Genomic DNA, 13,858 nt, shown 5'->3' with positions numbered 1-13,858 from the left:
GCATGCTCCGCAAGATCTTCAGATGGATCCCCACCGAAACCAGGAAGACCGTCACCCAGGCACTCGTCACCAGCCGTCTGGACTACGGGAACACCCTCTACGCCGGAACCACGGCCAAACTTCAAAAAAAGACTCCAGCGCATCCAGAACGCCTCCACACAACTCATCCTGGACAGCCCCCGACACAGCCACATCACCGGACACCTGAGAGACCTGCACTGGCTCCCCGTCAGCAAAAGAATCACGTTCAGACTCCTGACCCACGCACACAAGGCTCTCCACGACCTGGGCCTCAAGTACCTCAACGACCGCATGACCTTCTACACGCCCGCCAGCCAGCTACGATCAACCAGCCACGCCCTCGCCACCATACCACGCATCCGCAGAGCCACCGCCGGAGGAAGATCCTTCTCCTACCTGGCAGCCAAGACCTGGAACTCCCTCCCCACCCACCTGCGGCGAACCGAGGACCATCTCTCCTTCAGGAAACAGCTCAAGACCTGGCTGTTAGAGCAGTAACATACACACAACCCCCCCCCCCAGCGCCTTGAGACCCTCCCGGGTGAGTAACACGCTCTATAAATGCCGTGATTGATTGATTGATTGAGACAAAGTGAAATCTCTTCCAAGTGTTAATCCACATGCCCCCTTGGCATCCCTTTGACAGATCGGGGAGTTAAAATCGCCACCCCATTTGACAATGGATTCATTAATTGAGTGAAGGAGTAACTTGTTCATCTCACCCATTAATTTACGCAATGTCGTCTCGATCGAGTCAGTTGCGATGTTATTATAAAAATTTAATATAATCACTCGTGTACCTAAATCAGTTTGTAAGGTTATGAGTTGGTAATACCTATTACTTTAAGTTAGTTCAGCTTTCTTCAGATTTAAATGATTAGAGGTATAAGTACATAGTCCTCCTTTGGCTCTACCATATTGGGATCTAATTGCAGGGGTATGGAACGTTTTGAAACCATTTATGTGAATTGGTTCCAAAGCCCAGGTTTCTTGGAGGCTTATTATCTCAAATTTACGCACAAAGTCCAACCATAAATTAATGGATGTCTTACTTTTTAGGCCAGCCACGTTCCAAAATAGGACCTGGCATTTATCTCGCCTGTCTGTGCCCCTCCTGCCGACCTGGCCCTCCTCTCCCTGCAAATTAATAATACCCGTTTGTACAGGGGAAAGCAAAGTTGTTGCGACCGGGATTTCTGTTGTTAATCCCGCACTTGCCTGTATGTGTCCCGTTATATCCTTTCCTTGTGTATCGTTCATATCGATATTAGGGACAGTTATTAACGTACCCAGACTTGCTCTGTTTTCAATATTTCTAGATTGTTATTACCTGGTAGGATACCTCCTGTCTCAGTCAGTCTACTGCCTCTAGGTTGTTGAATACATCAAAGCGATTATATGTTTGGATATTAAAAAGATTACTCGAGTCTGCCCTGCGGGATTCCCCATCTGACCTTACTCGGCTACTGTGTGGTGGTTGGTAAAAAAAGCCTAGTGGGAGCACATTGATACCTTGTACAAGTGTAGTATGATTTACCTGTTCTACTCATAATCAGGTTTACTAAGCCTGGAGTCCTAAAGGTCAAGACTACACAATCCCCTGAGAATATCTTCCGTCCTTTGCCAACCCATCCTATTCTCCTTGCCATTTTAAATTCATGAAATAACTCCCCCACAAGACCTGTCCTAATGCCGAGCCAATGAAGTGACCTGTTTTTTAATGTTTCCAACAACTCTTCTGGCCCCTGATTTGGTTTAGGGACATTTGCCAGCACCACGATATGGGGCGTGGCGGCTGGAGGTAGGTCGAGGTATGTCGTACGCTGTTCCTGCTTTCCTTCATATGAGGTATTGGAGTTATTAGTAGTAGTATTACATATAGGCATGGTAGTAGCTGGTGGTATAGCAGGGCAGGTAGTTCGTATATTTGTAGTGGGGGGATGATACGGTATAGTATATGTGCCTGATTATGTGTCGTTAGTGATACCCGGGGCAGAGATGTTTATATCATTTCTCAGTCTATTGACTGCCTTGCCCGAGGAACTTTCATGGGTAGAAACACACCCCTGCCCCAAAAGGTCCAATTTATCCAAGCATTTGATCAAGTTTTCTTCCACATGCCCAAATCTCGACAACAGATTACTTATACTATCTCTAATGTACGTTTCAAGGTTCTCTAGTTTGGCTTTTAGCTTACCCACCTCGCTCTGTATATACACATTTGAGCTGGGTAATGTTTTTTCCCCAGTTTCAAGATCCTGGGGCTTTGCTTTTGTGGAGACCTTTTTACATAATTTAGGTGGAGGTTTACTTTGCCTACTTTGTTTTGGACGTGATGTCTCAGGGATGGAGGTACGTGCGTCAGGGTTTTTAGGGCGCTTGGTCGGGGGTTGTAGTTCATGATCATGTTCGCTATTTTGTTCACCGTCAGTAATTTGATCAGAGATGTTTACCACACACCCATTTAAAGTCGAGACACTTCCCCGGTCTATTGGGCTTGAGGGATTAATATCCCTTATTACGCCCCCCTCCAAGGCTGGGTTCAAGGCCTCTTCTACAGTTATTATCTGGCGTTCGATGGCCCCCACCGCGCCTGTTAAGTACTTTAGTAATGACTGGCGTGGGTGTTCTCCTGACTTAGCAGGGGGTGGCGTGCCGTAAAGGAAGGCAGGGGGTGGCGTGCCGTAAAGGAAGGCAGGGGGGCCTCGCCGTAAACGAAAGCAGGCCTCGCCGTAAAGGAAAGCAGGGGGGCCTCGCCGTAAAGGAAAGCAGGGGGGGCCTCGCCGTAAAGGAAAGCAGGGGGGGGGGCCTCGCCGTAAAGGAAAGCAGGGGGGGGGCCTCGCCGTAAAGGAAAGCAGGGGGGGGGCCTCGCCGTAAAGGAAAGCATAGGGGGGGCGGCGCCGTAAAGGAAAGCATAGGGGGGCCTGTTGCAAAGGAAAGCATATGGGGGCCTGTTGCAAAGGAAAGCATATGGGGGCCTGTTGCAAAGGAAAGCATATGGGGGCGTGTTGCAAAGGAAAGCATATGGGGGCGTGTTGCAAAGGAAAGCATATGGGGGCGTGTTGCAAAGGAAAGCATATGGGGGCGTGTTGCAAAGGAAAGCATATGGGGGCGTGTTGCAAAGGAAAGCATATGGGGGCGTGTTGCAAAGGAAAGCATATGGGGGCGTGTTGCAAAGGAAAGCATATGGGGGCGTGTTGCAAAGGAAAGCATATGGGGGCGTGTTGCAAAGGAAAGCATATGGGGGCGTGTTGCAAAGGAAAGCATATGGGGGCGTGTTGCAAAGGAAAGCATATGGGGGCGTGTTGCAAAGGAAAGCATATGGGGGCGTGTTGCAAAGGAAAGCATATGGGGGCGTGTTGCAAAGGAAAGCATATGGGGGCGTGTTGCAAAGGAAAGCATATGGGGGCGTGTTGCACAGGAAAGCATATGGGGGCGTGTTGCACAGGAAAGCATATGGGGGCGTGTTGCACAGGAAAGCATATGGGGGCGTGTTGCACAGGAAAGCATATGGGGGCGTGTTGCACAGGAAAGCATATGGGGGCGTGTTGCACAGGAAAGCATATGGGGGCGTGTTGCACAGGAAAGCATATGGGGGCGTGTTGCACAGGAAAGCATATGGGGGCGTGTTGCACAGGAAAGCATATGGGGGCGTGTTGCACAGGAAAGCATATGGGGGCGTGTTGCACAGGAAAGCATATGGGGGCGTGTTGCACAGGAAAGCATATGGGGGCGTGTTGCACAGGAAAGCATATGGGGGCGTGTTGCACAGGAAAGCATATGGGGGCGTGTTGCACAGGAAAGCATATGGGGGCGTGTTGCACAGGAAAGCCGAGGGGCGTGTTGCACAGGAAAGCCGAGGGGCGTGTTGCACAGGAAAGCCGAGGGGCGTGTTGCACAGGAAAGCCGAGGGGCGTGTTGCACAGGAAAGCCGAGGGGCGTGTTGCACAGGAAAGCCGAGGGGCGTGTTGCACAGGAAAGCCGAGGGGCGTGTTGCACAGGAAAGCCGAGGGGCGTGTTGCACAGGAAAGCCGAGGGGCGTGTTGCACAGGAAAGCAGAGGGGCGTGTTGCACAGGAAAGCAGAGGGGCGTGTTGCACAGGAAAGCAGAGGGGCGTGTTGCACAGGAAAGCCGAGGGGCGTGTTGCACAGGAAAGCCGAGGGGCGTGTTGCACAGGAAAGCCGAGGGGCGTGTTGCACAGGAAAGCCGAGGGGCGTGTTGCACAGGAAAGCCGAGGGGCGTGTTGCACAGGAAAGCCGAGGGGCGTGTTGCACAGGAAAGCCGAGGGGCGTGTTGCACAGGAAAGCCGAGGGGCGTGTTGCACAGGAAAGCAGAGGGGCGTGTTGCACAGGAAAGCAGAGGGGCGTGTTGCACAGGAAAGCAGAGGGGCGTGTTGCACAGGAAAGCAGAGGGGCGTGTTGCACAGGAAAGCAGAGGGGCGTGTTGCACAGGAAAGCAGAGGGGCGTGTTGCACAGGAAAGCAGAGGGGCGTATCGTAGATAGGAAATCAGAGTGTTTTAGAGTGGAGTGGCTTTTTAAAAAATAAATAATTTTATTAATTTTCACATGAGTTGTATATTACTTAAATGCCTGGTGCATCTTGACAGAGTGGAGTGGCTTTTTTTTTTATTGAGTATGCATGGTGTGGTAGTGCACTGCCATCACAGACAACACATTTTCAATTGAAATGACCATTACACTGCACAGACATTCAATTTTATTGATAAATGCATATAACGATAATGTGTGTAAATGTCATCATCTAGTGCATTGATTAGATTTAATTGCATTAACCACTTCGCTGCCAGGCCTTCTCCCCCTCCTGTGCCACGCCCTTTTTTGGCTATTTGGGGAAGTGCGCGCTGAGGCCCCTGTAACTTTTTGACCACATAAGGTATCCACGCCAAATTTGCGTCCTTTTCTTCCAACATCATGGGGATTCTGAGGGTACTCAGGGTTTGTGGATTCCCCTGAGGGGTCACAGAAATGAGCCAAAATACAGCAAAATGTAGTTTTTTGGGGGGGAAAATGGGAAAAACGGGCTGCAAATGAAAGCATCTGGGTTTTTCCCTGCAAGTGTTATCAAAAAAGGGTTTGTGGGGCTGAAATCACCATTTTCCCAGCTTTTAGGGGATACCAGACTTTTGTCAGAAACCCAACATTTTTTACACAGTTTTGGCATTTTTCTGGGACATAGCCTATTTTTGCTATTTTTTGTGCTTTCGACCTCCTTCCAATTAATGGTAGAAATGGGTACAAAAGCAATATTGGATCCTGGAAAGCTATACATTTTGGAGAAGTAGACCAAATTCTGAATTCAGCAAGGGGTCATTTGTGTAGATCCATCAAGGTTTTTTTTATAGAAACTAACAGTTAAATATAGGATAAATTGAAAATTTGTTGAAAAAAAGCGCCTTTTGTGTCAACGTTTCCACCTGTAACTTCTTCTAATTTTGACAGCTCTTTGAAAGCAATATACCGTTACATCCGCTGGACATTTCTGGTTGTGGGGATATATAGGACTTGTAGGTTCACCAAGAACCCGACGAACCCAGAGCCAAAAACTGAGCAGCAACTTGCAATGGTTTTTTATTATGTACAGGGTATATAGTAATTATTCTGTATAAATGTGTACATGGAAAAATCGGTAGAAAGACACCTATGTATTTCTGAAATGGGAACAAAATATAGAGTTTAGAAATAGTAGATATTTGCACATTTACGAAATTGGGAATACTCATACTAGCATGAGAATTATCAGTCATTTTTTAGAATGACTTCTTTTTTACACAATGTCTTTCATTTGGAAGGCAGAAATGCATCGAAATTCAATAGGTAATAACAGTTCCTTTACAAATCTGAATTACCCTAAGTCTCCCGATAAAAATGGTACCTCACTTTTAGGGGTAGGCATAGTGCCCACGACAGGAAATGGCTCAAAACCCAACGTGAACACACCACAGTTTCACAATGCAAAATTACCCTTTTTTAGCAAAGTGCCTAGCTGTAGTTTTTGAACCATAGCTCTGCCGGCACCTAGGGAAACCTAGCAAACCTATACATTTTTTAAAACTAGACACCCAGGGGAATCCAGGATGGGGTGACTTGACTGCCTCCCACCAGGTTCTGCTACCCAGAACCCCTTGTAAACCTAAAATTGCCAAAAAAAAAAACACATTTTCCCCACATTTCTGTGGTGGAAAGTTCGGCAATCTGCGTTGATCCACAAATTTCCACCCACCCCATGTTCCCCAAAGTCTTCCGATAAAAATGGTACCTCACTTGTGTGGGTCGGCCTAGTGCCCGCGACAGGAAACGGCGCAAAACGCATCGTGGACACACCTCAATTTTCGCAGTGAAAAATGAGCCTTTTTTGGCAAAGTGCCTAGCTGTAGTTTTTGAACCCTAGCTCTGCCGGCACCTAGGGAAACCTACCAAACCCACACATTTCTGAAAACTAAACACCCGGGGGATTCCAGAGAGGTATGGCTTGCGTGGATCCCCCAACGTTTCCTTACCCAGAATGCCCTGCAAACCTCAAATTTAGCTGAAAAAAAAATCACCTTTTTCACACTTTTTTGTGTGGGAAAGTTGTGGCATCACCTGGCTGACACAAATTTCCTACCATCCAGCGTTCCCCCAGGTCTCCCAATAAAAACGGTGCCTCACTCGTGTGGGAGGCCCAAGTACCCACGACAGGCAAGGGCCCAAAACGTATTGAGGCGACATGAAAATTGCCTACCTCAAAACGACCTGGTTTTGCAAGGGGGGTCACCTGTGTTTTTGGCCCGGTGCTCGGCGGCCACCTAGGGGAACCTACCAAACCCACACATTTCTGAAAACTAGACACCCGGGGGATTCCAGGGAGGTATGGCTTGCATGGATCCCCCAACGTTTCCTTACCCAGAATGCCCTGCAAACCTCAAATTTAGCTGAAAAAAAATCACCCTTTTCACACATTTTTGTGTGGGAAAGTTGTGGCATCACCGGGCTGACACAAATTTCCTACCACCCAGCGTTCCCCCGGGTCTCCCGATAAAAACAGTGCCTCACTCGTGTGGGAGGCCCAAGTACCCGTGACAGACAAGGGCCCAAAACGTAGTCAGGCGCACTACGTTTAGGACCCTTGCCTGTTGAGGCGCACAACGTTTTGGCCCTTGCCCGACGCGGGCACTAGGCCTACCCACGCAAGTGAGGTACCATTTGTCTCTGAAGACTTTGGGGAACGCAGGGTGGGTGGAATTTTGTGGACCCACGCAGATTTTCAGAACTTTCCACCACAGAAATGTGAGGAAAATGTGTTATTTTGGACACATTTTTAGGTTTGCAATGGATTCTGGGTAACAGAACCTGGTGAGAGCCAGTGAAGTCACCCCATCCAGGATTCCCCTTGGTGTCTAGTTTTAAAGAATGTACAGGTTTGCTAGGTTTGCCTACGTGCCAACTGCGCTATGGCCCAAAATCCACAGGTATGCACATTGCTAAAAAATATTCGGAGCCCAGTGGGCTTTCTGCCGCCCTGGGGGGGAATCGGGGAAGGGGGTTTCATCCTGATATGCCCCTAAAGGGGCAGAAAGACTGTGGCTATTTTTTGTGGGGGTGGGGGCATTGGTATGACCATTTTGGGCAGCCCCCACCCCCACGCATAAAAAAAGCCTGCATACTCGCTGGCGCCTAATGGGCTTTCTGCCCCCCCAGATCAGGGGCCACTGCCACCATCTGCCCTCCCAGGGGGGTGGGGGGGGGGGGGGGGCAGAAAGGCTGGAATTTCTCTGGGGGTGGGGTATTGTCATGCCCATTTTGGGGAGCCCCTACACTAATAAAACAAAAAAATCCATGGTTTCTAGTGGGCATTCTGCGCCCCCGGGGGGGGGGGGGGGGGGGGCAGATTCGGGGCTACAGCTCCCATTTGCCTCCTGGGTGGCAGAAAGACTCATTTTTGTGGGGGGGAGGGTGGGGGCATTGGCGTGCCCATTTCGGGCAGCCCACACCCTAAAAACAATTGCGCTAAAAATAATCCCTGGTGTTTAGTGGGCTTTCTGCCCCCCCCGAAGGGGCAGATTGGGGGCCAATGCCCCATCTGCCCCCCAGGGGGGGCAGAAAGTCTGTAATGGTGGTGGGTGGGTGGGGGTATTGGCGTGCCCGTTTCGGGCAGCCCCCATTCTAAAAAAAAACTGAAAAAAAATCCCTGGTGTATAGTGGGCTTTCTGCCCCCCCGAAGGGGCAGATTAGGGGACAATGCCCCATCTGCCCCCCGGGAGGGGCAGAAAGACTGATTATTGGGGTGTGGGGTGGGGGCATGGGCCTGCCCATTTTGGGCAGCCCCCACCCCTATTGGTATTTTTCATAAAATTCCCTGGTGTCTAGTCTAGCTGTTTCCTCAACAAAACGGTCTTGGTCGGAGGCAACTCTGACCGACTTCATAATCAGGGCCATACTCCCTCAGAAGACAGACTGACATATGGCCTCCGTCTTTGAATATACAGCAAGCAAATGTGGCAAAATGAGAACAAGATTTAAAGGCCTGTTTATAGATAGTTAGCGCTTGTGGAAGAACACAGTAAATAGGCTATGCTCCAAGGAAGGGACAAACTCAAGTTGAACAGCCTAAAACTAATAAAGGCAGCAAATAGAAAGCAAGGAACTGAGTTGCTAAACACAAAGCCAAATGGTAAGCAAAGGGTTAAATGTACTTCTAGGGAAGCTTTTTGTATGTGCTGTCTGGTAAGCTTCAACCTAAAAAGGGCAAATTCCTACCAATTGCTTAACATTTGGGAAATTCACCCACAGTACAAAGGGCTAATAAAATAATAACTGGGTTCCTGCTAAGTTTATATGTGAATGATTTGTCAATAAATGAGTAAGTGAACATTTCTCTATTACAAATGTGCATTCTGTAACAGAAAGATCATGTGGCTCTTCGTTCAAATCTGCAGCAACTCATGGTTCAATAGTATTCGCACAACCAGTCTCACCTGAGAAGTTCCAAAAAATCATCTCTGAAATCAAACGTGCCATTGAGTAATCCCAGAGCTCCATTCTGTTGAAAATGATTTCGATATTTGTCCCGGAACTCTTTGTGTACATCGTCTATTAATTTATCCACATACGTCAATGTAAGTATCTTTTGAAAACCAACCTATTGGATAGGAGAAGTCAGATAATCAATAAGTAAAACATGTAGCACTACACATATTTACAGATTTGCATTTAGCTCCTAATGACTAAGCTAACCATTCTAAAAAGGAATACATTTCAAACACACCTATTTTACATATTTTTCCTCAAGACCATGTTCTCACAATATTCATTCCCATGAGGTGCAGGATTATAGAAGTATGTAAATTTCTAAAAGAGTTGTGGCATAATTATTTTGATGAACAAGGTACTTATCTTCAGTCATGATTTTTCTGGTAGAGACAATAACTAACCGTAGATTCCTCTCCCTAAATATTCCCCAGTCGTCAGACTGGATCTGGAAAATCTGATAGTACCTTTCCAGTAGGTGGGGTTAATCTGTTTGGTGTTAGCATAATCCGATTGGAAGGAACGTTGCGGTGCCCATGCAAGTTCCACCCTGGTGCACTGATATCAGTTTCTTTCATGACTATTTCAGCACCCAAAAATGTGGAGCCATGTTAAAAAAAATTTTTAAATGTTTGATCAGTGTGCAGTGTCTAATAGGATCTTCAGTGTTAACAGTTCATAGAGGAGAAAGGGAGGGCCCATTGAGGAATTTACGGTTAGTAAGAGTAACTATCAGAAAAGGCATTACCAAAAGGTAAGAGATTTGTTCTTTTGACATGGACTTCTAATGCAGACTCCACACATGAGAATAGTTACCCAAGCAATACCTCCCCAGAAGTAGGTCTTCGAATTCGCTCCAAACAGAAAATCCTGGTGGGCTAAACAGCAAAATGCCCATCTTGAGGGCCCAGACTGTCCAAGCAGTTGTGCTTCGTGAATATGTGGAGTAATGCCCACATATCGGCTAGGTAGATACCCAGGGTAGGTGGTGTCATGTAGTTCCTATATTACCCATACAGGACCTGCGCGTTTGGATAACAAACTGTAGGATTGGTGGCAGACTAACTCTGAGCACCCTCACCGAATATGTTAGCCTGTTTGCATTAGCTAGCTCACAGTGCCACTAGAATCTCCTCTTATCGGGTAGAGAATAGTTTCTGGCAAACTTAGAACATGACAACCCTGATCACTTACTTAGTCTCAGAGAGTTACACAGAAGAGTTGGGCGTATTTACAGTAAGTATTTATTGCACAGTTCTTCTAGTGTAAAATATATGTGCTGTGACAACCGTTAGACAGTAGCAGAGATATATGATCAGCAGTATAGTGAATATATATGGATAGTACGGTGCTACCATTTTGCATTAGTCATGAACAAATGCATGGATATAAAATGCATGATAAAAGCGCGTATACTCCTACGATGCCTACCTAGATGTAGCTAAGTGTACATAGCATGTGAGTAGGTGTAAAGTCAAGAATCCCTCTAGGTTTAGTCTAACCCCATTACCTGAAGCAAGAGAGTGTGGGACCACGTCCTGATCTCGAATTGGGCACCGCGTAAGGGATGTTTAGACCGCTGTCAGCTGGACCGTCTGCATGCAGGAGCCTCAGAGTCTCTGGTCAGTGTGTCTGCCTGGAAATCTCGGTTCCCTCTAGCTCACACTAGCAAGAGGTGATGTATTTATACAGAAAGTATCCAAGGTTCCTTTGTCCCTGGTTTCCTGTATTAGTCATTGTTGGGTACGAGGATGACATAGGATGAACCTTGTACGTAGATATTATGCAGGTGGATTATAGCCCCTGCCTGGTTTCCAAGACCTCATGAATATTCATTCATACTGTGTCAGTCTAAAGATGAAGTCATAGAACACTATTGTTTTGTTCAGGGAAACCCTCCTTCTATGCCCAGGGCTAGAACTAGGTAAAAGGTTCAATCCTAAAACGGCTAGTTACTGTTTAGTGTAGGGGAGGTGATGTAGGTGAAAGGGTATGATGTTACCCGGGCCTATATTAGGGTACCTAGATGAAACGTAACACTCACTCCTCTTCTGAATAGTCAACAATAATAAAATGCTAGCACACCATACATTTATACTAGATAGCAGCCCATTAAATTATCAGTGAGACACTTAAAAACATTTTTAAAACTTTAACATTTCTTTTTTGTTTTTTTTTTTTAAATAGTGAAAAAGGGGAAATCATTTCCTGAAAAAAAGTTCTTTGGAATAGTTCCTTAAGTCACAGTACTAAAGAACAAGTTCGTTACCTTCGGTAACGCTTTTTCTGGTGGATACAGTATCTGCCTATGGATTCCTCACCTTGTGAATATCCCCTGCGCCAGCAACATTCGGAAACTTTTGTAGCAGTCCACGCCGATGAAGTCGAAGACGACGTCACAGACACGGCACCGCTCGCGACTCCACTGACGTCACCGGATCCATAAGACCACCTCGTCGGCGTGATGAGGTCAGTTCCGCCCTTTTTTCCGTGCCTTCGAGGCACACGGACGGACTGACAGCAATATTTACACAGTATACACAGTACATAATATATAAAGCAACACACACAGTGTGGAGAATAAATAGGAAGGCAAAAGAAATAACACACTGCCTTTAACAGTAACAAATACATTTTGAGACACCATCATTAGAATTGTAGGTATACAAGGGTGGACAACGGGGAGGCAGATGGGTCAGTGAGGAATCCACAGGCAGATACTGTATCCACCAGAAAAAGCGCTACCGAAGGTAAGTAACTTGTTCTTCTGAAGGATACATCTGCCAGTGGATTCCTCACCTTGTGAAAAGATTCCCACAGCAGTCCCACTCACGGAGGAGGGTGTCCACCCTTCTATACCAGAAAGTCCTGAAGGACGGAACGAGCAAAGTGTCTGTCCCTCCTCACCTCTGAGTCCAAGCAGTAATGCTTCGCGAAAGTGTGGAGGGAGGCCCAAGTTGCTGCTCTACAAATGTGCTCCACAGGAACACCTCTAAACAAGGCAGACGTAGAAGACTTTGCCCTAGTAGAATGAGCCCTTAAACCCTCTGGAGGTTCCGTACCGGCCAAAGAGTAACATATCTTGATGCACAAGACAATCCATCTGGAAAGGGTGTGCTTGTGCACCGCTCTGCCTTTCCTGCAGCCAACAAAGCCCACGAAGAGCTGATCGCCCACTCGAAAGTCTTTAGTCCTATCAAGGTAGAAGCTCACCGCCCTCTTAGGGTCCAAGCGGTGAAGCCGCTTCTCCTCCTTGGAAGGGTGAGGGGGAGGATAGAAGGTAGGGAGGGTAATGGACTGCCCCAGATGGAAAGGAGTTACCACCTTAGGCAGAAAAGCAGCCCTGGTCCTGAGTACCATTCTTTCAGCATGAATGGTCAAGAACAGGGGTTTTTGAACTCAGAGCTTGAAGCTCACTTACCCTCCTTGCCGAGGTGATCGCAATGAGAAAATCCGTTTTGAAAGACAAGAGTCTCAAGGAACATTTGTGTAAGAGCTCGAAGGGAGAACCCATCAAGTAAGTTAAGACAAGATTTAAGGCCCATTGAGGTACAATAAAAGGAGTAGGCGGAAACTTATTAGTAAGGCCCTTCAGAAAACGTAAAATAATAGGCGATTTGAACAATGACGGCTGATCTGGCAAGCAAAGGATAGCCAACAAGGCCGAAAGATATCCCTTCACAGTGGCTACAGCAAAACCTTGCTGAGCAAGAGAAAGAGCAAACTGAAGAATGTCAGATAAACGAGCCCTCAAAGGGTCAATAGATTTCTCTCCGCACCAAAGAACAAATTTAGACCACCTATAGGAATAGATAGATTTGGTGGAATGATGTCTGGCAGACAAAATTACATCTACCACATCTGGCGGGAGAGAAAAAGAATTCAGGTTGCCCTGTTCAATCTCCAGGGATGAAGGTGTAAGCTCTGGAGGTGGGGGTATAGAACCTGCCCCTCCGACTGCGAGAGAAGGTCTGCCCTGAGAGGGAGACGGAGCGGAGGGCACGAGGAGAGGTGGAGAAGATCTGTATACCACACCCTTCTTGGCCAATCCGGGGCAATCAATATGACTTGGGCCCGGTCTTGGCGAAATCTTCCTCAGAACTCGAGGAATCAAGGGTATGGGAGGAAACGCGTGAAGGAGTTGAGTGCCCCAACTCAACTGAAACGCGTCACCCAAAGCTCCCTGCATTGGATACTGGAGACTGCAGAATGACGGGTATAGGAGAGTGGCATCGACTGCATAGTTACCCCCAACTTTTTGCTGATGTTTTGACTGTTTTATGACTCTAGCCAGGCTGTAGCTCTGCTATCCAGGAACCCAGCCTATCAGCTTCTTCTCTAAACTGATGTGAGTACCCTAGGTACAACCCGATTGGATACGGAGGATACCCTGTCAGCCCTTGTAGATAGTACCCTAGGTACCCAGGGCATGGGTCCCTCAGAGGCCTACCAGGGCTGCAGCACTGATTGTGCCACCCTGGGACAGCCATACCAAATGACACCACCAGACCACTACTGTAGTCTGGGTAAGGTGGTGCTTGCACCCCCTTACAGGGATACAGGTACCCTGTATCCCACCTATGTACAACACATGTATTCTCATTGGTCACCCCTCAAGCAGGCCTTGCTAATCCTTAAAGGCAGGGTGCTGGGATATGTGTGAGGGGGGACCCCCTACCTGAGTAGGGCCCCTCTGCAACCCTCGTAAAACCATTGCTGGGTTGTTTGTAGTGTAGCCATACCATATACTCTTAACCGCATTATAAGTATATCGCGATAGCGTGATAACTTGAGAATGGCTACACAGAAC

The 13,858-nt window shown here is 47.5% G+C and overlaps 1 protein-coding gene across 2 annotated transcripts in view; it reads right to left on the bottom strand.

Moving 5' to 3' along the window:
- SRPRA (SRP receptor subunit alpha) overlaps window positions 1-13,858 on the bottom strand; it is a 1,746,362-nt gene that overhangs the window by 1,613,252 nt on the left and 119,252 nt on the right. For both annotated transcript variants that reach the window (XM_085646110.1, XM_085646111.1), the window contains exon 3: window positions 8,997-9,160. In XM_085646110.1, the coding sequence (XP_085502236.1) occupies window positions 8,997-9,160 (164 nt within the window). The remainder of the gene's footprint in view (window positions 1-8,996; window positions 9,161-13,858) is intronic.

This window comes from Triturus cristatus, chromosome 3_1 (assembly GCF_964204655.1).
Source record: "Triturus cristatus chromosome 3_1, aTriCri1.1, whole genome shotgun sequence".
NCBI lineage: Eukaryota > Metazoa > Chordata > Amphibia > Caudata > Salamandridae > Triturus > Triturus cristatus.
This window is presented reverse-complemented; position numbering and strand designations above follow the sequence as displayed.